The sequence below is a fragment of the Pholcus phalangioides genome, unplaced genomic scaffold, assembly GCF_987345545.1.
Source record: "Pholcus phalangioides strain wild (caught in Gottingen) unplaced genomic scaffold, Ppha-v1.0 ptg000013l_1, whole genome shotgun sequence".
NCBI classification, from domain to species: Eukaryota; Metazoa; Arthropoda; class Arachnida; order Araneae; family Pholcidae; genus Pholcus; species Pholcus phalangioides.
The window spans coordinates 27,986,490-28,014,424 of NW_028301606.1; the positions used below are offsets into that span (position 1 = coordinate 27,986,490).

The following is a 27,935-nucleotide window of genomic DNA, read 5'->3' on the forward strand; positions in this document are numbered from 1 at the left end:
CTCTCTCTCATTCTGGAACTAGAGGAAAAAGATGAAAGGAATTCGGTTTTAGTTGGTCCGCTGAAGTTGTGGAGAGCGGACTGATCAAAGCTTGTGGCGGGAAAAATCGTTTCGCTCACATCCGATGTTTTCTACCTGTAGGAAATAACTGTTATCAATATCATCTGAACGCGCGCTGCTATCACTAATTTCCTTGTTCCTAATTACGCCATGATTTAATTTTTTTTCCCCCCGTTTATCGTGAATATCATTTATTCCTTACAAGTAAGTTTTCCCCTAAAATTTTTTTATCACCTACCAATTTTGTTAGTGATATAATTTTCTATGCAGATAATTTTTATTTTCTCCAGTAATATTTTGATAAATTGGTTTTTTGATAAATTTCTTAAAATTCTAAAAAAACATGTGAAGTAATAGAAGTGCAGACAGAAATCAAATTAACTTTTAAATAATTTAAATTGGAAGAATTTAAAAAAACTTGTTTTTATTCGGAATTCAAATATTTATGATAAAATATCAAATAATGACGATAACAGTATAAAGTTTTTGCTTATTTTAATGATTTTTCTGCATTGTTAATTGGGTGGTTGGTGACGATGAATGGGCAATAGTATTTAGATTTTAATATTTTATAGCAATATTTTGATAAGAAAGAAAGTTTTCAGCGTTTAGCGTTAAATAAATTTTTCTTAAATCGTTCAAGAACGTTTTTCAAACAAAATCTACTTTAAAAAGTTGATTCATAATTTTAATAGAGTTAAATAACAAAAATATATATAAGAAATAAAATTTTGATAGAATTTATAACAAATTTAATGTAATTTTAATGAGAATTTTAATTTAATTTTATTTTATACGGCACATACGATGCGTTTATATGAAAATGTTCAATATATTGTATTTTAGTTATTCTTGATATCGGTTTCCTTTTTTGAAAAGTTCCTTTACCCCCTTCCCTCCATTATATTATAACTGCAAAAATTAGATTTGAAACTTATTATTTATCTCTGCAGTCTCAAACTTGGTATCACGTACATGTTTAAATTTTTATTTACGGAGAAAAAACTAACGGAAATGTCATGAATTTGCATTATGATTAAATGTTATTAAATTTCAAAAAATAATCATCAATATAAAAGAAAACTTTCATTTTTCTTTCTGCGATTAAATATTAAGGTATGCGACTACCATTCTTGTCACTTTTCTTTAAAATGGTTCTGGAGTGAACTTTAAATGCATTTTTTGATAGAAAGTGTCTGGAAATTGTGAAAACAGTGACAAATTTTGGTCTATCTATTATATTTTCTATGAAAAAGTCGTTTTTATGCCAGAATTTTAGGCAAAATTCATGTGATATTCGAAACACGATTGCAAAACATTTTATTAATGAAATGCTTTGTGATTTTCACAGTGCATTCAGCTAGTAATGTTGCAGGTTATGAACCAAAATTTAAAGGATTGCACGATATGTTCATATAATATGTTTAAGTACGTGTGAATTTTTTGAAATTTCATCCTAAATTTTGTCTATAAAACACTGTAATTCAAAAAATATATGTGATAGACCTTAGATTTTGTTTCATAACTTATATATAGTTTCATAACAATATATAGCTTCATAACAATATATAGCAAAATGTCACATTAAAATTTCGTAAGGATGCAATGCACCAATTTTTACAAATCATGTCACAAAGTCAAGTAAAATGTCAAAAATAGCATTCTTCGTAAAGCACGTTTAAAGTCTTTATTCGCGTATTACTTGTATGTAAAAACGCAACACTAAAGTGAACGTAACTTTGATTCTAAGCATCATATAAACAAAACAAGACCCGTTTTGGAATCACAACAAATAGGGCTTTTATAAAAAAAAATAAAAAAAAATTAAAATCCCTATTTTCTTCCGAAATGACGTTTTCAACGTAGTCGGATACTTAAATGCTGTGATCATTAAGTAAAACAACAGTGATAGGGAAAGTTTAGAAATTAATAAAATATTTATAATTTATAATTTTCGATCATAAAATCTTCTGCGCTAAGTACATATAAGACAAAAAAATCCATTTGCAACTCATTACCATTAACTAAACACCAAAGACACAAAGACACCCACACTTATTTTTCATCAGAGTACAATCAAACAGCCGTCATTAAACGAACGAGAATAAATGCTCATTCATAAAAATTAACTTAAATTATTCTGTCGGAACTATTATTTTTTTTTGTATTCTAATATTTAAATGATCTTTGATATGTGTTATTTTTGCATTGTTCTTGAATTGAAATGAATTAGTGATTATTACATCAGAATTACCAAAATACAGTACATTTATTTCGATATGATGGCTCAAAAACAAAAGATTAGAAATTTCAGCGGGGAAAACAGATGTTTACGAAGGCGAAAATAAACGTAAGCGTGTTCTCCGATAAGAAGAAAGCCCGAATAGCCAATTGTAATCAGAAAATTTTCTGTTTATAACTACCTTTTCTTATATCCGTTCTACCGTCATTGAGGTAATTTATTACCTTTTCACCCCCGAAAATATGAGTTCGTATAAAAGTACTGCGTACTGCAGTATATTGGAAAAGCATGGCATTTTGCACAGATTTTTTTAGGCACAGTGTATGTGTGTCTAATATTAGGCCTATATGTGGCACATGTTCAGTATCTGCTGCCGTTTATGTTCTCTGAAATAACATTGAATGAATATTTAAAGAATATACAGGAAATATTGTCAATATTTCATGTTGTGATTGTGCCGTAGCTTTTTTCGCGACTGCAAGCACTTGATACGCACTCCTGATACGCATTCCTGATACGCACAAACGTGGGCGTTTTTTTTTATCGCTGTAGTTTTTTTTTTTCCTTAGCCTCAGGGGGTTCAGCCCTGACTTCAAGGATTGTGGGTATTTTATTGCAGAAATCAAGGCTGAATTCTCTGAGGTTTAAAAAAAAAGACTACAGCGAAAAACGCAACCTTCACTTTTGTGCATACTAGGTTTGAAACGTTATCAAAACTTTTCAATGGGAGAGTCAACTCTCAATTTATTTTAACCATGCACTGTGTAGTAACGTGCATGGTTGTTTGTATAATTATGTGCAGTCATTTATGAAGGTTACGTAAAAATGCAACATTTTTTTTCTTCAAATCAAATAAAATTTATGTGTTTCACGGGAAAAAATATATAAGATAAATGCACAAACAATGAACATATTTATTGTGTAAGTACAAATGTCTGCACTGACAACAGTTCAATTATATCAATTTATAAAAGAGAAACATAAATGTACAATAAAGGAAACAAATAAAACCAATTTTTCGAAATTTTATTTAATATATATATATATATATGTGAAGTTTTCTTTTCCTAAACTTCAAAACAAGAGACTGCATCGTTAGCCCCCAATAAATAATGCAAATAAAGTTATTTTAAATGCCACTATTATGAATTTCGTAGGGAAATTTCATATAATTGTTTAAATTTAGAAATAATTAAATAATTTTTCCCCATATAGAATTTGAGATAGCGTGTAACTTGTATTAATGAGAATTTGATTTAAAGAAAAATTAATAACAAATTCAAAATTTATTTAAACATCAAATGAATATGAATTCAAATATTTCCAATTAAACTTACAAAGGTTAATTTATCCATTTTTTAAAAGAAAAAACTTCGGGCTGTAATTTCACTTTCGAAAATTTTATAACATACAGTAGAACCGTGTAATGTAATAAAAATATTTCATAAAAATGAAATTTCCTTTGCATGTATTCCCATATCAATATGACCTTCAAAGTTTCTTTCATAAGTAATATGTTCCATATATAACAAGTAGGAAAAAGAACAAAACTGTATCCAATCTACAAAGCAAAAGAAGTCGTTTTATTCTTTGCCGGAGGATATGTTATTATTTCCCGGATACAAGTAACGGGCACGTAGTATAAGCCAACATAAGATGCATCTCAACATGAAGAGGACACACGCCAAAAAAAAAAGAGAGAGAAAATAAATAGCCATTGTCCAGCAGAGAAGAAAAATAGGGGGAATCCTTTTATGCTTTCATTCTCGTAAGAAGTATCGAGCACAACTTATGTACCTTCCATTTTGCTTTCACTGAAGGCTGTTACGTGACAGAACGTTATCAAAATAACCAACTGCTACACAATTTGGAATAAAATACTAATAACCATTTGGTTGCTCGCTTCCGAAACATTCTTCAATAGGACATTCATAGGATAGGATATCCTCCATTTAGTGCTACTTTCCGAAAAAATTAATGCTTGTGTGGGTGTGTTTGAAAATATTTGCAACTAAATTATTTTCACGGATATATACGGATCTTATACCTGTATAAGATTAGAAATGCAGTATATTTTATGAAAACAGACACCGCTAGAAGAGATTTCGAAAAGTCAGTTTTATAAATCGTAAACTGCAAAATTTGATCAAGAGTTTGATATTAATCTTCTAAAAGGGGATTGTAAATAAAAGATATGGCATAGCTGAAATGACAAAATCCGTAGGATTTAATAATTTAGATGAGACAAATGAGGGAGAAACGCACGAATCCAACTCATTAAAGCTTACTAATGAACATCTTCTGACTACACATTGAGAGTGCCATTGCCATCAGAATTTTAATCGAAGAAAACCACGCTAAAATGAAATTAGAATTGTCATATTCGAAAGGGATGTTTAAAATTCGCTATTGAATGCTACTGAAATTTTTAAGAAGTTTTAAGTATGCTACTTGCAAGCTGAATCTCGACTATACCATTCGAAAAAGTTATCAGACAATCATACAGGCTCTGTATAGGAAAGAATACTGTATATATATTCATACTCACTAGAATCAATTATGGCATAAACCAAGCATCTTCAACCCGTAGCTCGCGAGCACCTTAAGCATTTTAATTAAAAATTAAATTATTGAGAACAAATATCGGCCCTGTTTCCTCAAAAATCTTTCTCAGAAAATGATGCGAGCGATCAAACTTTGGGTTAAAATTTTATGTGAATAAGGAAAAAATACCTGCTTTATTTTTTTGCGTATGTCTATAAAAAATCTATAAGAAGAGAAAGATATGATTGTGCATTCTTCATTTCACACTTAATCCTTCACTCTTTCTATTGCACTGAGGTGAATCAAAATTTCTTAAATATTTGCTCACGAGCATAGTTTCGGGAGTGTATGTCATGTGATTGAAGCACATCAACAACAGAAAACCATTCACTAGAAGCATTGAATTGTTATAGTTTCCATACGAAAAGATTAATAACAGTATAATGCAAATGGCCAAAATTTTTGAAAATTCATTGTAATACATGTACATTTATCAGTGTTGAGGAATAGTTATCAACTATATAGGATGGTAATCGTGATGGGCTTTCATCGTTAGCGGCGCAGTTTTGGTCAACTGAAGCTGGTTTTCTTCATTTTTCCAACTTCAGAAAGCGAATGCTGTGTATATAGTTAGTCTTCTATTAAAAAAAGTCTCTCTACAGAAAGAAAACAGAACTTCAACATGATATTTACAAAAATACGAAAATTCAGTCATCTACCATTTTAACTTCGGATATAGAAAACAGATGGCACCATTTCTCGAACACCATAAACGCTTAGCTTCGACATCATAAATGCATTAGGAGCCACACATATATATATATATACATACACATTTAATTTCCGATTCGTTATAAATTACTCAGAGAAATGTCTATGACATGCATGTGCAGTTTAGTACATTAAAATTTCCTCGCATATGCGGTCACAATCATTTTACGTCCAAGCAACAATAAAGATTTTTATTTAACGCTTCAAAACAAGAACTACCATCTTTACGGATATCCCCTTCTTTTTACGGATGATTTTTTTTTATCGCCACTGGTTTTACTACAATAGTATTCGCACAGTAGTATTTAATCTTACAGTAGTAGTATTTAACCTTACGGTAAATATTATTTAGCCTTACAACGAGAATCACGGAAACTATAATTGATAAGCATGAAGTTTAGTGCAGTATGTGAACTAAGTTCGTGCAATTTAATGAAATAAAATACACGGGAAATTTTCCATTCAACTGAAAGATACGATGTTGCTAGTATAAAACGTTTTGCAGAAAAATGAACCACTAGAAAATTTCATTTAGTTGTTCAGTAACATGCATCTCCAGACTAGGAAACGTGTCGAGAGACTTCCAAATATATATAAAGAAGGGATATGCAAATCTTCCGACGTAAATCTCTTCGTCTATTTGCGTTTGAAACATTATTTGATCCGAGAACGAAAGGAAAGACATTTCATTCAAAAGTTAAAACATTCGGATAACGGAACGTTACATTGCTTTTATATACGTATCCATCTTCTCTCTTTCCAGCTCTGATTCAGGAAAACGGAACCATGTCACTTTATTTCATCGTAGGAAAAAAAAAAGGAACCAAAGAAACCGATGCCGAAGAAATTAGGAAATGCAAATAGCATTGAGATCGGATTCTAGATGAGAAATCGCAAAAGCCAATAAGACGTCGACATCTCATTCCCCGAGAAAGAAGAAAACTCGATAGAAAACGCCACGAAATTCCAAATTAAAAGATGCTGAAATTCAAACAGATCTTGTTGACATTGAGCTTCAGGAAGTGAAATCTGAAATAAAGAAATAATATTATAAAAGAGTTCACACACGCGTGAAATGCTATGCTTGGCAATGGCGGCCATACATTGTTGCGAGGATAAAATATTTTGAAAGAAAGCAGAAAAGTGAAAGACACTGACGAGAGATTTCGTGTATATAATTCGATGTTTACCTAAACACTATGATTATTTTAAAGATCAAGAGGGTAAAACAAATATGATTCCGGAATATGTCAACGAAAGGTAAGCTCACTTTCCTCAAGTTGGGCCATACTTCCAAACAGAAGGATTCTTACACCATCGTCGTTATGGGAGCCGAAGAGGCCGGAAAAACAGGTAAAAAAATTTGTTTTTCTCTTTTAAACTTGAGAGAATTTCAATTTTGATTGAATATTTTCAATTTCAATTTTAATTAAATATTTTCAATTTTTATTCTGATTAAATATTTTCAACTTCAATTTCAATTTTACTTATACAACTACAAATACAACGCCACAACAGGCAAAATGCCCAACGAGGTGGCTGAGAAAAAGATGCCCATAACAAATATGGATGTCATATATTTCAAAAATGCAGCAATCCAATTAAAAACTAAAATTATAAACAATATATACACATGATAAAATATACTATACAATGCCCATAATGTATTTATGGTTGTCTTATTCTCTAAGTATGGATAGCTTCTCGATATACCCCATATGTAAAAATGTTTCTAATTTTTATTCTGATCAAATATTTTCAATTTTGATTCTGATTGAACATTTTACATTTTTATTTGGATTGACATATTCTCAATTTTGATTTTGATTGAATGTTCTGGATTTTGATTTTTCACGTAGCCTACTCTTATCTTCCGTAATGGATTTTGTAAATGGAAATTTATGAAGACCGTTACCGTTTAACGTTATACAGAGCGCCGAGCTCAAAAGGAACCTATTCTCCTTGATCTTGGAGAGTAACACAATATTACATTGGCATAAACTATGGCATAAAATGATAATATTTGAAAGAAGAAAAAAAATAAGAAAATGAAATAACATTTTTCTCTGCGTAAAATTGCCTTACATCCACCAGTTCGTCACATATTTGATGTCTTCGTTTCGTTCGTGAGACTGTCTTAAGCATTGTCGTGAGATATGAACTAATGAATATTTGAATATTTACAAATAGTATCCATATATATATATGTACAGAAGCGTACGCGTACATTTTTCAAAATTCGGACACATATTTTGTATGGAGTATGTTTTTAGATCTTAGATGTGTCAGAAACTCGCGAGCATCATAACTGGAGATCACTCTCAGATGTTGGTGACAAGACCTTTCTGGTTTCCCGAAGTAAATTCGAGATAGTTTCTCGATGTGGGAATACAGTGACGAAACGGAACGTCAAGAAACTGAAATAGTATTTTGTTTTATATAGGTGTACCCAAATCACAGTGCTAATCGTTGAAAAGGCTACATTTTGATTCCGTGTAAGACAGGTTTCCGTCTCATACAGTGTCCATCTTAAGCAGGTTTCACTGTATATGGATATTTTATGAAAGATACATGGAAATTTATGAAGGATATACGGGAAAATGGATTTTTCAAACATATTTTACAAAAAATATGTTTCAGGAAGAATCATCCGATTTCAAAGCGATACATTTTTTTTTTCAATTAAAGGCACAAGATCTTTAATCTCATAAATTCATAATAATTTAAAATATCCTAAAAATTGAAGGAATTTTCAAATTTAAATATGGTTTGCGAAAATGTTATTTTCAGGGAAGGAAATAATTTCGGCGCGGAAAAATAATTAGTTCAATTTTTTGTCAATAGAAGACACTGCACGAAAGCAAACAACGTCGATTTGGACATGAGCCTTTATTCAATCTCTTCTGTGTCCGAAACGTTCGTAAAGCTTTAGCCAGTGAATGGTGGCTGAGCTAAAACAACTTCATCAAAAGTGCTTTGTCCTCCCAATGTCAACATCCCAATGAAACCTTAGAAGACATAAGAGCCTTAGAAGACTTAAGAATCAGCATCAGGAAAATTCCAAACTGAGCTGTTAATCACACACCCAGCATTTTATAGGATGCTGATTTGCATATTGCCAGCGATTTGTTTCCGTCCAACGCCCTCAATCGACATAAACGTGAACTAATTTTTTTTTTTTTTTTCTGTACCAAAAGAAATAAAAATGTTTTCACAAACCGCATTCAAATGTACCGATTCCTTCAATTTTTATGAATTTTAAAACTATTTACGAACTTATGGGGTAAACTTAACTGCACATGAATATAATATAAAGTGTCTGAGCTTCTTTGCTTCTTTTTTACAAATGTCCATGACTTGCTTTTGTCACATTCATGCGTAATATCAAAACAATATAAAAAATTCTAGCAAAACAACCTCTAATTGGAAGTCAGAGAAAAAAAATTGTTCGCCGCACATGGAGACAGAATTTCAGTCTAATCATTAAAATTTGGATCCTGGAAGTTATGCAATTTGTATGGCTTGTAACACATTTGTTTTCTCAAGACGCGCAAAACATAGACTCTGGAATCCTCTGAACGGTGATTACCGGCTCACATTATGCAGACGAAAGAATACAAAAAGCTTTCCGCTAAATGGATGTTGCATTTTACGTCTTCGCCAAAAAAGAGATTCATAAACAACACACTAGTATCATTAATTGCTCATAATTTAACACTTGGACATTTAACCTTTGACATGGACTTTATAGTCATACATTGCTTATCATTCTGTGTCTTTGATTTTTACAAATACACAATTTCGAAATCGGATGAAACTTTCTGAACAACGAGACCGGAAATGGAACAACGGCCGAGGCATGAAATGTAGGATAATGTCTAAGTTTCAATGATGCATGTGTGGTAAATCTATAGTTGTTATGTATAAATAAACCAGTTCTGATGCATATTAACCGGTTATTATGCATAATTAACGACCATCTTGGTAAGTTTGACAAATTTCCTCAAATTTATCACTTTTACCGCCGATTATGCAATACCCAAGCGTCGTTGGTAAAACAAGATAGATCGCATTAAATTAGTCACATTTGCCGGTTATTATGCACAATCGTCATTACGTATTGATAAGTATGATAAATCATTACAGTGATAAGATTTACTATTTAGATGACTATTTAGATTAGTGAGCAAGAATCTGAACCGGATATAATGAACTCTGATGTAACGAATTTTTTCGAACTTCCCCGAAATATTTCCTATTTGACGAATTCTGAAACCGAACCTTGATAAAACAAACTTCTATTTAACAAATTTTACTATCGTACATCGTTCTTACAAGCTCCTATTTAACAAATTCTTTGTTTTTAACTTAATTTTACAAATTTTTGTGAGCATACAATCGATCCCAATTTATTTAACGCATTCCGCAATCAGGCCCGATATAACAAACTTTTATTTAACAATTCACGATCATCCCCCGATATTACGTATTCTTTCACCAAATCATCATTACGTACAATTTTTTCAGTATCTATCAAATTCACCAACGACGCGTATTACGCATGATCGCTGGTAAAAGCGATAAATTGAGCATTATTTTTTCGTTTTTTTTGCGCATATTTTCTCCCTCTTTATGGAAAATTCATTTTCGGAAACCGCATTCACATTTTCTAATTCCTTCAGTACTTATGAATTTTCAAATCATTCATGGTCCACCCTGGATGTAAGAAACTGCTGACATCTATCCTTCGAAATCGCTGTGTTTAAACGCAGTGTTCAAGTTGATATATTTTTAGAATGTGAGTCTGTCCCTCGCTACAACGAAGACCTCTATTTTTTCATGGAGGAAGCGGAAGCCGGATTGTGTTTTCCACTTGACGGCCGATTCTAAAGAAAATCCAAAAATTTACACTTTTCCCCATCAAATTTAAAGTTAAATTAAGGGGTCACATACATCTTAACATGGGAAAATGCTATATTATATGCTGGTATAAAATTTTACATGGCTCTAATACTTAATTTTTTACAAATTTTCAAAACAAAAATATATTAAAAGCATCTTGCGCGCATGATAAAATGACATGACATCAATGCAACCATACAATATTAAAATTAAAATGATGAAAACGGTTCATTTCATATAAAATGAACTAAAAGATTTCAGATCTATTCATAAATTTCATAAATGATTTACAAAAAAAAATTTTTTTTTTTGAATTTTGGAAATTTAAGTTTTAAGTAAGACCGGGATTACACTATAAAATTTTGATGAAAGTACTTTTATAAAACGTGAAAAATGCCACCAATGAGATTATTGGTTACATTCTAGAAAATGCAACCGATTATCTTATTGGTAGCATTTTTCAAGTTTTATAAAAGGGCTTTTACCAAACTTTTATAGCGTAATCCCGGCCTTATAGAATGAATCAATCCAATTTCAATCTTTTAGTTCATTTTATGAAATGAACCATTTGCATCGTTTTGATTTTAATATTGTATAGTTACATTGATATCATGTCATTTTATCATGCGCACAAGCTGCTTTTAATGTATTTTTTTGAAAATTTAAAAAAAAATTAAGTATTAAAGATACGTAAAATTTTATACCGGCATAGGATAGAATATTTAATCAAAAATATGTGAAAAACATTTTTTTAATAAATCAATAATTAAATAGTATTTTTAATGATACTTCCCATGTTAAGAGGTATGTTAACTTTGAAAAGACAATTTTTTAAATAACTTCAACAGCGACTATCAACACTTATTAGAATTTCAAAGACACTTATCGGGAAAGATTCAAGCTAATGTTAAATCATGTTCATATCATAAAACTAAAAATTCAGTACATAAACGTTATACTTTTTTTTTTTGGATAATCAATAATCAATTTTTAAAGCTGATTTACTCTTGACGTTCATGCTTCTTATCGTTTTTTTTTAAGTCGTAGTTTTGTTAATGGCAAGTAATTTTCCGAGAGCTAATTATCAACAGATATATATACGTGTATTGAAATTTAGATAATTGCTGTCCTGAGCTCATAAGCCATTAGCTTTTCAGTTTAATGCGATTTTAGGAAGAGAGGGGAAAAAAAGTTTTTATGGCTCTTCAAGCAATTGTCGATCGAAGTCACAGAAAAGATAACCTTAATTGACTCTGATCGGTTAAAAAATCATCGTTAATTATCTCAGAATTTCCCCCCCCCCCAAAGAAAAGTTTGAAGACCAGGAGAAAATTTTTCTCTCGAAAATTAATTCCAAAATAATATTCATTTTCTCGAATATTATGAGACGAACCAATATTTGTTACGGTAAATGTGATGAGTCCGGTTATTATGTACAATCACCGATTAGTTTCATAACAGTCACCGGCGATTATGCATAATACACAAACGTCGTTGGGAAATTCGATAAATACTAAGGAAATTATGGTTTATGGAAATTTCGCCCCGATGTGTCGTCCCTGGCATGTTTTGTCACCGTCAAACCGAAAGATACCCAGGCCACATCGCCGTATGGCAATAACGTTTTGTCACCAGTACATTTTGCCCCCGAAAATTTCGCTGCGAACATTTCGTCCCTGATATTTCTTCCCGGTCATTTCGCTTGCTTTGACCGTGTGAGTGACGAAGTGAGTGGGTGAGTGACCAAGTAAGTGACCATATGAGTGAGCAGTTGAAGGGATCAGTGACCGTATGGGTGGACAGGTGAGGGGGTGAGGGACTACGTGAGCAGGTGCGTGACCGCATGAGTGACTACGTGAGTAGGTGCGTGGCCGCATGAGTGACCAACTCAAGGAGTGAGAGACCGCATGCGTGAACAAGTGAATGCGTGGTGACAGTATGAGTGAGTGACAGCATGTGACCGTATGAGAGATCGAGTGAGTGTTGTCTTTCATAGTCACTAACTTGATCACTCATTCGGTCACTAACTTGATTACTCATTCGGTCACTAACTTGATTACTCATTCGGTCACTAACTTGATCACTCATTCGGTCACTAAATTGATCACGAAAACGGTCACTCACTTGTTCACTCATACGGCCAAGCACTTGGTAACTTACATGGCAAGGCAGGTCACTGATAAGGTCACTAACTTGATCACTAAAATCGTAAATCGCACACTCACTCATACAATTAATCGCACTCTCACTCTAAAGTCAACCGCACACTCACTTATACAGTCAATCTCACTCACTCGGCCATTCATACGGTCAGAGCAGTCGAAATGTGTGATGCGAAATGTCAGGGGCGAAATCTCCGGATTCCAAAAATTGTAACTTTTACTGGTAATAATGTATATTCAAAATTTCGTATCGGTAAATATGATAAATCAGTCTCATTTCCGTGATAAGATTTATTATTTACATGGCCGTACTTGTGAGCCAAAGTCTGAAGTGGATATAATGAGCTCTGATATAACGAATTTTTCCGAACATCACTAAATTAACCATTATAACTAATAACTCCTCCGATGTGACGAATTCTGAAAGCGGATCTTGACACAGAAAACTTTTAACAAATTTCTCGATTACTCCCCGATACAATGATCTCTAATTTAAAAATTTCTGCAATGTAATGAATTTTCAATCATGAAATCACGATTTAAATCGTTAAATTATGATATTCATTAAACGGGAGTTCGTTGTATCAGGGTCCGACTATATTTGTCAAACATAGTAGATCATACAAACATGCTAGATTCGGGAATTTTTCCATATTTATCAAATTTACAAACGACGCTTGGGTATTATGCATATCCACCGGTAAAAGTGAAATTTTTTTAGACTTGAGTATTATATAAAAAATTGTTAAATTTACTAAAATCACCGAGACGATTGGTGATTATGCATAACAACCAATTCTCACATATTTACCGTGACGCATATCATACAAATACAAAGGCCACAACAGCCAAATTTCCCATCGAGGTGGCTTGAACTTGAACTACCAGACAGATACCCACGTTAATATTCCTTACGGAACCTCTAACGTAAAGGGTATCTGTTGGAAAAGTAGCAACACCTTCCCCAGCCCATCAAATCCATCGAGGTGGCTGAAAAAAGATGCCCTTAAAAAATATGGATGCCAAATATAACCAAAATACAGCAACCCCATATAAAAGCATATATCATGAAAGAAAAATGCTAATAATTAATAAAATATTGAAAAAAAGGTCATAGTTGTCTTTTATCAGCATGGACATATAGAATAACATCTAAAATTTTCTATGCAAATGCACATATCTTATTTGCCGTAGAAATATGCGCAATGCTCCTGACGTATACCTATATATCCATGTGTATTATAAATAGAAAATATTCACGTATACTTATTAGCTCACCGTTCGATTCGAGAAAAATGCCCAGATCTTCTTCTAACTCGCGGAATTACATACAAGGCACGTATTCTTCGATTCGATTTGAAGCTGTCGAAAGCTTTTACGTGGAAAAATCGTTGAAGCTCGTCTTAAATATAGATGTATTTTTCCATTTTCCTGATCGTTTAACAAGCTAAGATATTTTCCTTTCACTCCCAGAAGAGAACTGAGTGTGCATTGAATTCCATTGTGAGAGAATTTCATCATATCATAATTTGAAAACTATTTGAATGAGGTCGGAGTTTTAAGCTCATGATGATATAGAAAAGGCTTTTAACTCTTTTCGTGGAAGTTTATGCATCGGTAGGATTTAAATCCCCGATTTTTTTTCGGAATTTTTATTACCGTAAATGTTTTCTGTATATGATTTGAGTATATAGTGTGCAGGGGATATTCAATCTTTCGGACACATTGCGGGCAAAATTGAAACTTCCCGTGAAGCCCACGGGCTGCTAAGTTATACTTCCGTATTTTGAATTGTGAAACAGCATCCGTATTCTAATGGACTTTGTGCAGTGTACACTGGTGTCTTAACGCAGTGTTTCTCAACCGCCGGGCCGCGGCCTGGTACTGGGCCGTAACATCATTCATACCCGGCCACGAATGATCTGCCGTTTCATTTTCACCCATTCATTTTACATTAGTCGCACATTTGACCGGGCCTTTCACTTACAAAAATAAATGAAACTTGGCCGCGGGCTACCAAAGGTTGAGAACCACTGTCTTAACGGACCTCGAGTTAGGCTGCAAATCATGGGCGAAGATACGCCCCCCCCCCCCCAGTGTCAAAGGTGGAGTCGTCTGATCTAATGTATATGTGTATATATGAACACATCATCATCATAGTGCGCCCCCCCCCCCCAGACATTCAAGTCTATTCCCGCCTATGCTGCAAATAAATTATTGTGTATAGTATAGTTGTCACGACAGTGTATGTGTAGCAGTCTGAGTGCGTATCTAGTGTCTGATTTTTTTTTTCAGTGCTGCCATCGGTATTTCAAATTGTGAGTGAAATGTAATGATTGAATATTTGTATCGTTGTAGGCTTGTTGCTCTGTGTGGGGGAGACTTTTAAACGAGAAGATCGGCTCGCATTCGTGCCTTGAAGACTTGAGAATCACAGAAATCTAACTTCAGTACTGGTGAATCCAAATAGCAACTCGGTTTCTTGTGCCCCCCCCCCCAAATGTAGATCCTGCGTATGCCCCTACAACTACTAAACCACACATTCAGCTCGTCCATATTCCTCTGCGGAACTTTTAACGAATTGATACATGTTGGAATGTGCATGTACGTGCTTGAACCTAACATGAAGTTTGTTTCTGTGTAATGCTTGTTATAGCACTGCCATCTGCCATATATTTTCCGAACTATGAGGGAAGTGTAATGATTGTATATTTGTGGCGTTTTAAGACTGTTGCTCTCTTTGTCGAGACTTTTTAACGGGGAAATACGTATATATGCCTCTGGCTCTCAGTGGCCTGTGGGCTCAGTTTTTTTTATGCAAATACGAAGGCCAAGTAGAAAACTTGACCAAAGCCTATCGTAAACCTCCCAGACGTAGAGTGTTTCGCTCCCTTCCTATTCAGGTGAATTCCATTCCAACGAAGCCACCTATCATTGACACCAGGAAGCTCCAAAAACGTGATCCCTAGAGAGGAAGGAGCAAATGAGCGCTTTAAGGCTTGGATCCTATTCTTAAATGCCCTACTACTCCTTGGCAATGCTGGTATTCCCGAGTGAATAATAGTAAGTCCCAGTACTCTGACAGAAACTCGCCAATATTCGCTCCTACCTGATTTCTTTCGCACCTATAAGATTTTCCTCCCAAGGTTCACCAACGAAAAACGTTCGGACGTTTTCCTTTTCTCTCATCACCTCCCAATTTTCAGCAGTTGTTTTCTCAAAATGGTCGGCGGGCCACAGCAAAACGCTCTGAGAACCAAATGTGGCACACATGACATGCGCTAAAGACCCACTCTCAAATAGTGAATATATTAGAGCAACGAGAGAGATGAGAGAACCCTAGGTGTACGCTCTATAATCGTTCCTCCTCCCGATATTATTATCAGCGTTGTTCGGATTTAATTGCAATGAAAAGCACTCATTAGTTCTATTCATTGAAACAGTTGTTCCACAACCGCAAGAAGTCTATCGAGTAAATACACGGCAGTGATATCGAAGCGTTCATTCAGTGCGTGTTCAGAATCTTGGATTCATTCATGGCCGCGAAACCCTAGCATACAATGACATTTACACAGTCCCTCCCCCCTCCCGACAACGCATGCCGATCACGGACGTCTATAGCTGGAAGAACAAATCCGGTCGGGCAATAGAGCAGCTTGCGTCTGTATGCCTCTGTATAGAAACCTGGAACGCGCGAGCGTGGCGTCATTCTAGTTTGCATTCCCGTAATACAATTCGGATTACAAATGCGCAATGTTGTCTCTCTCTCGCTACATATGAAGAATTTCGAGTGTTGGTAGGACACTTCGAAGACGGAATGTTCGAGAGGAAGTCATATTGACAGTCTGTAGATGCAAAATAAAGTTAATCTGAATATGACGTGCTGGGTTTTCTAGGTAACAACACGCAGACAAAACAAATACATCCGGGTTGGGTTCCGTATATCGCAGATTATCTCAAACTGAATATTTTAATCTCTTCAGCCATCTACAGCCGTTACTATTCATCAGAAAACAACGAAATTTCGGGTAAATTCTGATCGAGTGATGAGAAAGAATTTGAGAGCATAAAAAAGTAGTTCGAAATTTTTCTTCTAGATGACATATTACTCTTTTGTTAAGAATATCACACTGAAGAACTCTATCAATTGCTGTAATTGGGCAAAACATGCTCAGAATCATTGCTGCCGTTGTCAACTACCTTCCGTAAACTTATAATGGCATGTTCACACACCATACCATCAAGCACAGTGTGTGGATTATATATAAAGCGAATTTATTGATCAAACAAACAAACACATCACAATAGCCAGTTCGAAAAATAAACAAACACTTTTCGACCCAAATGGATAAAATCCCTCCACTTTATTTCGGAATGTCACGTTCTTGTTAATGGTACAAAGGCTGACAAAAATGGTATATATATAAAATGGCACGGTAAATGTGTGTGATAAATCCGGTTATTAGGCATAATCGAAGAGCATTTTCGTAAGTTCGATATATTTTCTTAAATTTATCACTTTTTACCTGTGATTATGCATAACACCCAATCGTCGTTGGTAAATTTGATAAATTTCCCTAAATAGATCAATTTACCGGCGATTACGCGTAGTACCTAAGCGTCGCCCCGTTGGTAAACATGACCAATCGTACTATGGGATATAAACATGACCAATCGTACTATGTAATATAAACATGACCAATCGTACTATGTGATATAAACATGACCAATCGTACTATGTGATATAAACATAATGATTCATACTTGTATCGCATCGTTATATCGGGATACCATCATAAAATTTTTATCGTAATATCTGGATACCATCATAAAATTTTTATCGTAATATCTGGATACCATCGTAAAATATTTATCGTTATATCGGGATACCTGTGTGATATAAACATGATAACTCATACTTGTATCGCATCGTTATATCGGGATACCATTGTAAAATTTTTATCGTTATATCGGGGTCCGACTGCATTCATCTCTAGAGCCCGGAAGTTCAGGCGAAATGCCATAAATTTAATTGGTTTTCCCGGCACGTCCGTGGTCTTATGACCACTGTGCTTAAATTGCAATAGCCATAGAGCCTGAACGTGCTCCGTTGATTCTGTATTCTGCCACAAATGCCCTTTTTTGCCTATTTTCAGACTTTTTTGATGAAAATTCCTTTTTTGAATTTTCCCTTCCGTAAATGTCTATTTCGATATTGTTCTATGCTTATTCGTGAAATTTTGGAAGCCATATTGTGTAGAACTTGGATATTTTTATCATTGGGAACTTCAAAAGAATTCTCTTTTTTTTCAATCTTCAACCCTAGGTGCTAATTCTTATCAGCGAGCCCTCCTGGCCCCACAAATAGGCGTAAGTTCCGGTGAGATTGGACAACCGGCATAGAAGTGATAAAGAATTTTCATCTTTCAGATGTAGTGTGGCAATTAACTCACACACATACAGTTCAATTCGCATCAATATATTAATAGTTCTAGACAAAATCAACCCGTGTATAAGAAAAGCTGAGGATAAATTAGGAAAGTTCGTTTCTTCGCATGCTCCATATAGCACTTGATGCTCACTAACTGATTGTAGCTCAGCATTGTAGTGAAGAGTGATGATTGAATATTTGTACTGTTAATGCCCTGTTGCTCGGCTTTTCAACAGGAAGATCCGCTCGTATTTTCACCTAGAAGTTGAAAATCACCTTCAGCCGATAACTGTGGGGCTCGAACCCGGGTCCCCGCGAGTGAGTCCGTCGCTATGACCACTCGGCCACCACAGTGACACTTTTAATTGGGTTGCGGTATTTTAGAAATATATGACATCCATATTTGTTATCGGGTTTTTTTTTTCAGCCACATCGTTGGGCATTTTAGCCTGTCGTGGCCTTGTATTTGTATTTGTAATCAAATACGTCACTAAAATAGTAAAACACAATGAGTGCAGTCATTTCAGCCAGTATTTGGACCCTTAATATCGTATCTTTTAGTTATTTTCCATATTATATAATCCGCGCTTAGAGATTCAGGTGTGTTTTTAACATTTAAATCTCTCTGTTGATTATACGCAGTGAAATTCGATTAATAATTATTTCTAGACATGAAAATTTAACGTTAAACCGCAACCTTTCACATAAAAAACATTTCCCGGTAGGAAACTTTGGAAACAATTTTTTTAGTGGTCTCTCTTGATTTCGTTCTTTCATTTGCCATTTCGTCGGCATAGAAGAAATTCACTAAATCCCCCTTCAAATGCCATACATTTTTTAATGAATGTAGGCTTTCTTCCGATTTAAGTAAGGGGTATAAGGAAAAAAATTTTATTGAAGAAATCAAGTTTACAAAATATCTGGGCTTGTTTGTCATTTGCTAAACTAAAATGATTTTCAAGGAGGCGAGATATCTCGTCAATGTCGCTAAGAGGGTTAAGGCATTCCTAAAGTCTCATTACGGCTGTAGACAACTCATGTGAACTAGAAATTTAAGGACATGCAATGTATTAAGTGTTCGATAACAACTAATGTTATTATATTTCAGCTTTAGTAGTTCGATTCCTGACAAGGAAGTACTTGCCAGAGTACACCCATGGAAGCATAAGCTGCTACGAGAGAAACGTCTCACTTGACGACAAGCCTATCCCTGTTCGGATAATCGACACTCCCGGAAAAGTACGAAAAATTCTATTTTCTCTCTCTCTCTCTTTCTCTCATTAGAATTATCAGATAATTACTGAAATTCACTTCCTGCACATTTTCTTTTATTCAATCGATAAAGTGTTTTTATATAGAGAAATTTGAGAAAAATACTAGAATGTTAATTCAATTTCAAATTTATTAAATATCTCTCTGAAACTTTTGAAGATTAAATTCTATCAAAGGAAACATTACCCGAGGGAATTTCCGAACCAATTCTTTTTCCCCCTTTTGAGAAAAGTTAATGATATCTTCCGGGACTTTGAGGAAACGGAAATAACTTGAAATTATACCCGATGAAATAGAAGGAAATGATCCGATGAGTAGATAATCGCGCTTATCTGAACGAAATTTAGTTACGTATTAATAGAAAAATTCAAAATTAGTCATCCATGTGTGCAATAAAATTTCTTTGTGGATTATTTATAAAATTTCTGAAGCTATACGGGAAAAAAAAAACATTATTTATTGTACTGCTGATGTAAAAAACATTATGAACAATAAATATTATAATATCCTGCTTAAATTGATTGAGAAAAAATCTGTTTCCGGAACAAACCGAGATTTTCGGTGACGCATAAGTGATTTTGCGCTTATTTATTTGAACATTAGTTGCGATTTCTGTCTCATTGAAAATCTATTCCAAGCGATTTGCGTCTTTTCAGAAGATCAAAGCCCCGGATGATTTCTTTAGCCTTTCGCAAAAAGGAAAAATAATTCGATCGGAAATCTTATGTAGTAATGGAGAGAAGTGTTCCGTTTTTTTCCCCCCTACTTCTTTATGAAAAAAATCTCATCTCTATACATAAATCGTATTATACGAACAAACTGGCTTGACATTTGTACGTAAATTTAAGGAATTACCTCACGAAAAACACCAAGCCATGTTATTTAATTATAAAAATTGTAACAATTACGTATTTTTTGGTGCTGAGAAATACGGTATGCTAACGTTATCGTAATACAGTCCACGTCACTAAATGTGATCACATAAGGACTCTGGGTTTCTGATAACAATAACAAAATGATAATAACATCCGTAAAGGTCCCGTTTCTAAGTACGGTGACCATATATTTCATTTAATTGAACGGGACGTACAGTGAACTGGTACTAGTAAAATGGGACAACACGGTCTGTCTTTCCCACATGATTGGTTGAAAAATGTTCAATCTCTGATTGCTTTTCCAAAACGGGACTTTTTTTTCCTTTGAGCTAAATCCTGCATTTTTTTTTTATTTAGCCATAGCGAGGCGTTAGAATGGGGAACAGTCTCATACATATCACTAATATTATATTACGATGTTTTTGTTAATGTACAAAATACGTTTCATAGATCCCTTGAGAAAGTCTCCCGGAAAAATAAATATGAATCTGGTAAACTGAAAGAAACTAATCTAGAGTTGAAGGAAAGGACTTTACTTCGTCTTATATACATTTGCCTTCAGTATAAGAAGGCCATTGCAAAAGCAACTCCACACCTATATAGGTCACAGCGAATACTAACCGACTTCGACATTACGGAAATACGGAAATGTTTGTCGTCACGAGAGGGAGAGAGATGACACTTTGAAGACTCCTACATATTCTTGCAGCCTGATAACGATAACTTTGGGGGAAAAAAATTAGTTTGATTAAACTTTAGCATCAGAAAGCGCAAAAAAAAAATTTCGACGGAAAAAAAATGATTACATTACCCGAATTACCGGTAATTATAAATGAATTTTTCCCCCATGTTATGATATTATTCCGTTCCGTTGTTTGCAAAAATGATAAAAATGTCCAAATGATAATAATATTCGTGGATTATCTAATAAGCGGCATCGACTATAATTATTAGCCTAAGTTCGATATTAGCATTAGCGTATTTAACTATACGTACAGGCTTTTGGCAAAAAATTGATTGATGTATTTTATAAGTATTACGGGAAGTCGTAAGTAAAAGCCAATTATATCGCCTGTTGAATATCTCAATAACACCCATTTCATTATGCCAGTATAACCAGTGTATGCATGGCAGCACTGAAAAATCAAACACAGCACTACATACGCACTTAGACTGTTAGGTACACACAAAGTTACACACTTGCGGCACAACTCACTAGGTATTAAATCGCCCATAGATGGTGATAGACCTGAGTTGTGCTCGGTTTGAAAGGAAGAAAGTATAAGCAGTATAGTATCATTAGATTTGTCTCGTCTTAGAGATATCTTACCCGCAGACATGAAAAGCATAGATATATTCTGATTACTTCCGGCGATATTAGCATTTAAAACATTTAGTTACGCAACTTTTCGAGAATGCATCCAGTATTGTCAAACGATTCAACCACTTTACGATCAAGGACGTAATATTGCGTCCAAACGCCAGTGGAATAAATTCAAACAAGTTCACTCTGTCTATTTCCCTCTCCCCTCATCACCGCAAAACTACGTTGCAACTCTATAAAAAAAGCAGTTCTTTTTATCCCTGTAATGTATCTTTCTACTATAAACATGTACATAAGAGTGAAAGAGAACAGGTTGGTGAGGGTGAAAATATAAATCTACTTCGCACCTTACTCTATTGTCTCCAAGTATTACAGATAAGAGAGAGTATAATACAGTCGAATCCCGTTTTAATGAATACCGATATAGCGAAAAAATCTCGTTTTAATGAACACTTTTCCAATCCCCAGATAAGTTTGCATAGAAACAATACAAAAAGACCTGGAATTCCTTTATAATGAAATAATTTCTCCAGTCTATTGACGTTCGTTATAACAGTATCTATTATACTGTTTCCTTTTCATTTTTTTTCTTACTCTTCTATTTTTTCTCCTTTACTTATTCTACCATGCGGTTAGGTTAGGACAAGGTTACCATATTTATCGCCGATTTGTCGAATTAGGAGCAAGACCGAATTTCTTGCCAATAGCTTGCGAGCGAAGTGGCTAAAAAACGTATTCACGTCAAATAAAATTCTACCCAATAACTATAATTTAAACATTTTACACAGACATAAATATCGGAGCTAGATGCACATAACCATTTTTTTAGAAGGCTTATTGGTATGTATATCCTTTCCGACTGACATTGCAATAATAATATACTCAGCAAGAATATATTGTTTTTAATACCACTGGACGATACATTACGCATTTCGTATACGGTAGAAAATTCGAGCGTTCGCATTCCGTTTACGTAGAGCGAGAGGGAGAGAACATTACTGGTAGGAGCTTAAAAGATAATCAATCTAGATGAATGTTCGGAAAAAGATGAGCCTCCTTCTGTTCTATCTTTTAGACAGATTTATTAATTGAATTCCGTAGGGGGCAGAGAACCTCACAGTGTCGTTAAGATCTCTGATATGTTGGTGTAGCATCGACAACGTCCACGATGAATGGACAAATGATAAATGACAGCTATCAATGGTCGTTTTCCAAAAGTAGCTGAAAGTTATTCATTAGATTACGATCGCATTCCGGCTTCCTATGAAACTGTGATTCACGATGGCTTTGATATCAGTAAGTGACCTGACATCGGAATGATATTAATAATTTCCAAAACGGCTCATTCGAATGCATTTTAAATTAATTCGAAATTAAATATGATTTCGTGCTATTGATTGCCAAACGCTCATCAGTGAGTTTCAATATATTTTAATCGATAAAAATGTAGTTGTTGTCGAAATCCAAACTTCCTTTACTGAGAAAGTTGTGGAGAGCATTCTCTAGTCCAAATGTCACGAAGTTCGGACTACAGACACTTCATGTGATATACTCACCATTTATTCAATAAATAAATTAAAAAAGATATTAAGATCACTTTCCGATAGGTGGCATTCGCAAAACCTGACGAATATGCCGACGAATGCTGACTTCCAGATGTGACTGGATCAGCAATTTTCACTTTAAAATATCGAAGACAGATGGCAACAACACCAGCATAAGAAACACGCATACATATGGCAACGGTAAGGCCACACATAAACTCAGAACACAACTTCTGGCATGTACCAATTCGTTACAAACTCCTCGGGGGTGATACTTACGAGGTGCATGTACGATTAAATAGTAGGAGATATGATTATCATCCTTTAAAAAACGTATCAAACAATTCTTATTCTCACTAGGAAATTTGTAATAGAAAATATTATTTTTATACAAAATATATTATATATAATTTGAATGATATGTAAAAAATATAATTTGTATAGAAAATTTGTTTTGATGTTCCTCTGTTTTGCTCATGCAATTTTTTTTATAACGTTATAGCCGAATTTATTTACATGCTGTTTTCTTTTTTTGTAAAATACTTTCGACCCCCCCCCCCCGTAAATTTTTTTTCTGTCTTTTCTCATACTGTTGTTTTTTGTATAAAAATAATGAATTTTTTGAATTTGACTGGATTACGGATTGTTCTCGGTACACCTGAGAGAAGAATTTTTTAAGTCCGAGTTCTTTTTTCTGAAAAAGTTCTTCTAGACTCTATAATACAGAATTTTAGTACGTAAAATCGAACTTGTTATCCTTTTCAATTCCATATGGTGTAACACGTGTTCACATATATTACATTTCTGTCCTTTCTGTGGACGAAGGAGATTTCAAATGGTTATCGGGAAGGAGCCATCTATCAGGGGTAATTTCAGGTTGAAGAGAGGAAATTTGTTTTTTTTCTCAATATCTGGAATCGAACTTGACATTATCCCTTACGGTAGTTGTCGAATTGTTTACTGACTGATGCTCCGATCACGCCCAAAGAGGATATTTTTCATGTTTATAGAAATATTTGTCAAGCAGAGTCACCACCTATTGGAGAATTTTGTAATGTAAGGACGATCCAAAAGTCTGGACCTGTTTTGAAAATATAAAATAAAAAAAAAGCTGCAAAAGATAGACATAAGCAGAACAAACTTTCAAAATCATTTGAAAGAGAAGATTTCAAAGTTGGTTTTTTTTTTTCACTTACTACAGAATTTCGACTTGTGCGTACCTTTAGTGATTCGGATGTCAAGCCTGTATAGCATTTCTTGCCATGTTATTTGTAACATGGATATTACAAAGAATGGAAGTAAAAAGGAAATAAATAAACCTTCGAAACTTTCTTTTTGAAATGCTTTAAGCCGTTTGTCTTTTATAGCTGTTTTTAAATACTTTTTTTTTTCAAATCAGGTCCAGACTTCTGGCCCGTCCTGTATTAAAGGAAACAAGTACATGATGAAAAGATTCACACGCACACATACATACCCTCTAACCTAAGGAAATACAATTTTGATAACCCTGAAAACAATGTGAATGTTATTTACCAAGATAGACTTGAAGCATGTAAAAAATAACTCCCAATTTCATACTTTTCTTTCTTTCTTTCTTTCAAACCGAGCAAGACTCCGGTCTATCTTAAGAGTGAGTTGTACCGGAAGTGTAAGTGTGTGTGCCTAACATTCAGATTGCGTATATAGTATTGTGTCTGATTTTTCAGTGTTGTAATCTATATTTCAGAAGTGAAGTGTATTGGTTGAATATTTATACCGTTGTAGGCCTGTCGATCTCTGTGGCCAGGCTTTCTAACGGGAAGATCTGTTCGCATTCGCATGTTGAAGTTGGGAACCACAGAAAACCAACTTAAATTTTATGCCTCAAAAGTGCAAAAAAAAAATTAACAGGAAATACAGCGACCATCTTGTAGTTGAATTAATTTATTTTCTGTAGTCAAATTCATTTTAGCTTTCTTCTAGGATATTATGAGTTGATTGATATGTTTGAATGAATTTGAATTTGACAGGAGACGTTTGGCTCCTTGGATAAGCAAGATGTGCTGAGCGGCTCTGACGGGTACCTCGTTGTCTATTCAATCATAGACAAGAAAAGTTTCCAAAAAATCAAAGACACCTTGAAGATGATTCACCAGGAAAACAACGGTTCACGGCCACCTCCTCCGCCGGTTGCACTGATTGGGAACAAGGATGACCTCATACACTTGAGGTGAGTGAAAACGCACACGAAAAAATATAATGAATATAAAACTTCATTTTATGCTATTGACCCCTTTTTTTTGAATGACCCTGAAGGGCAGTGCTCTTTTATCTTAAATCATGTTGTTAGTGAGTTTCATCCATCCAGCAATTACGTCTTCGTTATTTGTAGGACCGTCAGCACTGTGGAAGGGCAGAAACTAGCTCTGGCCTATCCTGGTTGTTCATTTTTCGAATGCTCAGCGGCAAAGGATGCTGAAAATGTAGAACACGCTTTCAACGAATTTCTCAGAGAGGTAATTACTAGTTTCATTCACAACTTCGGCAAATTACTTTTTAGCGTATGGTTTGAGCTCTAAATTTCCACAGTCCGGTTACTAACAGTAAAATACTTACCAAACATAATCATACCTATAGTTATCTTGTTTTTAGGTTGATCCAAAAAAGAACCGGGCAACTAATCCAATGCTTGAGAGATACCAGTTATGGTAACTGATTATGTAATAATTACATAACTGATTATGTAATAATTACATAACTGACTATGTAATAATTACATAACTGATTATGTAATAACTACACAACTGACCACAATTGTTGTAGTCTAAGTAAATAGCCCCAGATGTCCAGGGAACAGTTGGAAATGCTACTGTTTTACGTTTGATGAGTAACGATGTAGGAATGAAATGAAATGGATTGACAGATTGGTTTCTCGTTGAAAACCGAAGTCTGATAAGAGGGCATTCAAGTCATGCGTACCCCTCCCCCCCTCCCTGCCTCCTTACCACGCGTAGAAGGCTTTCTTATTCCTGAAATGGTTAAGTGTGTGGGTGGATCACTTGAAATGTATACGAAGCTTGCGTATGTCTAAAAATACGTACGAACACTTGAAATGTAGAGAGAATTTGTTTACCCCCTAGAACTAGAAATGCATACAGGTCGGGGCCATCGCTTAAGATGCGTAGAGGACGTGCACACCTCCTTGAAATGCTTAGGAGGTTTGCTTGTCATATAAATGCGAAAGATATTTGAAAACTCCTAGACATAGGTATTGAAATGCGTAAGACACGAATTTCCAGAAATGCGTAGCATGTTTGCGTACCCCAGAAATGTTTGAGAAACTTGCATGCCTCCAGAAATGCTGTGAAAGCTTGCGTACCCCCAGAAATACGCCGGACGCTTTCGTACCCCCGAAAATGCTGAGGATGCTTGTGTAATGCGTAGGAGGCTTGCGTATATCTAGTAATGCGTAAAAAGTTTGTGTGAACTCGTGCCATAAATTTTTTTTTTTGCACTTTTGTATAACTTTACCCATTTTTTTCTCCATTATTAATTATTTTTGCTTAGTCTGCTAAAGCCTATCACATACTTGCCTTCCTTTCCGGAATTAGGAATCATTTCAATAAGTGTAAAGGGTAGCGGCTACAGAATAAAGGAAGAAGGATGGTTAAGACGGGAGGGGGCATGTTCGGAAAATATTTCTGAAAAATTGCGCTGGACAACTAGCGCTATCTCTTAAGACGATGTGATTATAATAACCATCTCACGTAGAATATATAGTTGTCCTAAGCTAAATATAACTATGTATTTTGGATGAACCCTCGCAATATAGAACTTTCCTGTAGACATGTTGTCAGGGCACCATAAATGTAATGTTATTTATCGAATTATGCATATCACATCAGGTACTCCAGACGAAAGATTCCAAGCGGCACCTGAACGCGAACTGCACTTTGACAGTGAAATCACCTTCGAATCATCGCAGGAACAGCGCCGGGAACTCCACGCTTTCAAGCTGGTGGAAGAGACCTCGTTCGAGCTCCGCCTGTGAAAACAGACAGGATAGAACTTTCACGATGTGATATAGATATATATCACCATTCTTATATATATTTTAATATTGTTGTCCACACACATATATAATTGCAAACGATGATAAAACAAAAGTGATACCATATTATTATGCATATATATATATATATATATAAACCAACCAGAGCACATGGCTATGCACGAATTTCCGATGTTGTTGGTTGATGATGCTGATCGATGCCTTTCTCTTCCAGATGTGTATATTCAAATTTTTTCGATCAAAAATTATATCAGAAGAAAAACCATATAAAAATTATCTTTCCTCACTTAAAATTGTGTTCGTATGATTTCTTTGTAACACATGTGTAGCACATACGGAGTTATTTCAGAAAGGACATCCTAATTTTTTGAAATAGATAACTTGGTGGACTTATAAATAGAAACATGAAACAAATAGTACGTTTGATGGGCAGGCCAGGAATTTTAAATACACCGGTTTTCAAAATTAATTGCAATTTTAGCTTATAGATGGCGCCACCGTCGTTTTATTTCGTTTCATCTTCCCGTGGGGGGCCATCTGACGGTCGTTATTTGCAACAAGAGTCCTCAAACAGTGTATCACGTTGAACAGTTCATCTATGAGGCTTACGTATTCATTACAACAGAGATATTGCCGGATATTTACTTTAAACTTCACTTTAGGAGGGAGGGAAAAATTCTTCCTTCCAGTTACAGGCAATTACGGAAGTTATTTTTTTTTTCCTTTTTTCTCTATCAGGGTAAATTTTGGACTTTAT

At 34.6% G+C, this 27,935-nt stretch overlaps 1 protein-coding gene across 1 annotated transcript; it reads left to right on the forward strand.

Annotated features, from left to right (window-relative positions):
• On the forward strand, window positions 1-27,467 carry LOC149078900 (ras-related and estrogen-regulated growth inhibitor-like). Its single transcript, XM_089241086.1, has 6 exons — window positions 1-264; window positions 6,381-6,970; window positions 19,221-19,351; window positions 25,137-25,336; window positions 25,499-25,622; window positions 27,012-27,467. The coding sequence occupies exons 2-6, from the start codon at window positions 6,865-6,867 to the stop codon at window positions 27,186-27,188; spliced, it is 738 nt and encodes a 245-aa protein (XP_089097212.1). The 5' UTR covers window positions 1-264; window positions 6,381-6,864; the 3' UTR covers window positions 27,189-27,467.
• Window positions 27,468-27,935: the final 468 nt, after the last annotated feature.

Excerpts from the sequence above, each read along its gene's own strand:
- LOC149078900 (XM_089241086.1), top strand. The coding sequence starts at position 6,865 with ATGTCAACGAAAGGTAAGCTCACTTTCCTCAAGTTGGGCCATACTTCC. Across the intron at positions 25,337-25,498 it reads GATGACCTCATACACTTGAG|GACCGTCAGCACTGTGGAAG; the intron begins GTGAGTGAAAAC and ends CGTTATTTGTAG. Across the intron at positions 25,623-27,011 it reads TCAACGAATTTCTCAGAGAG|GTACTCCAGACGAAAGATTC; the intron begins GTAATTACTAGT and ends ATATCACATCAG.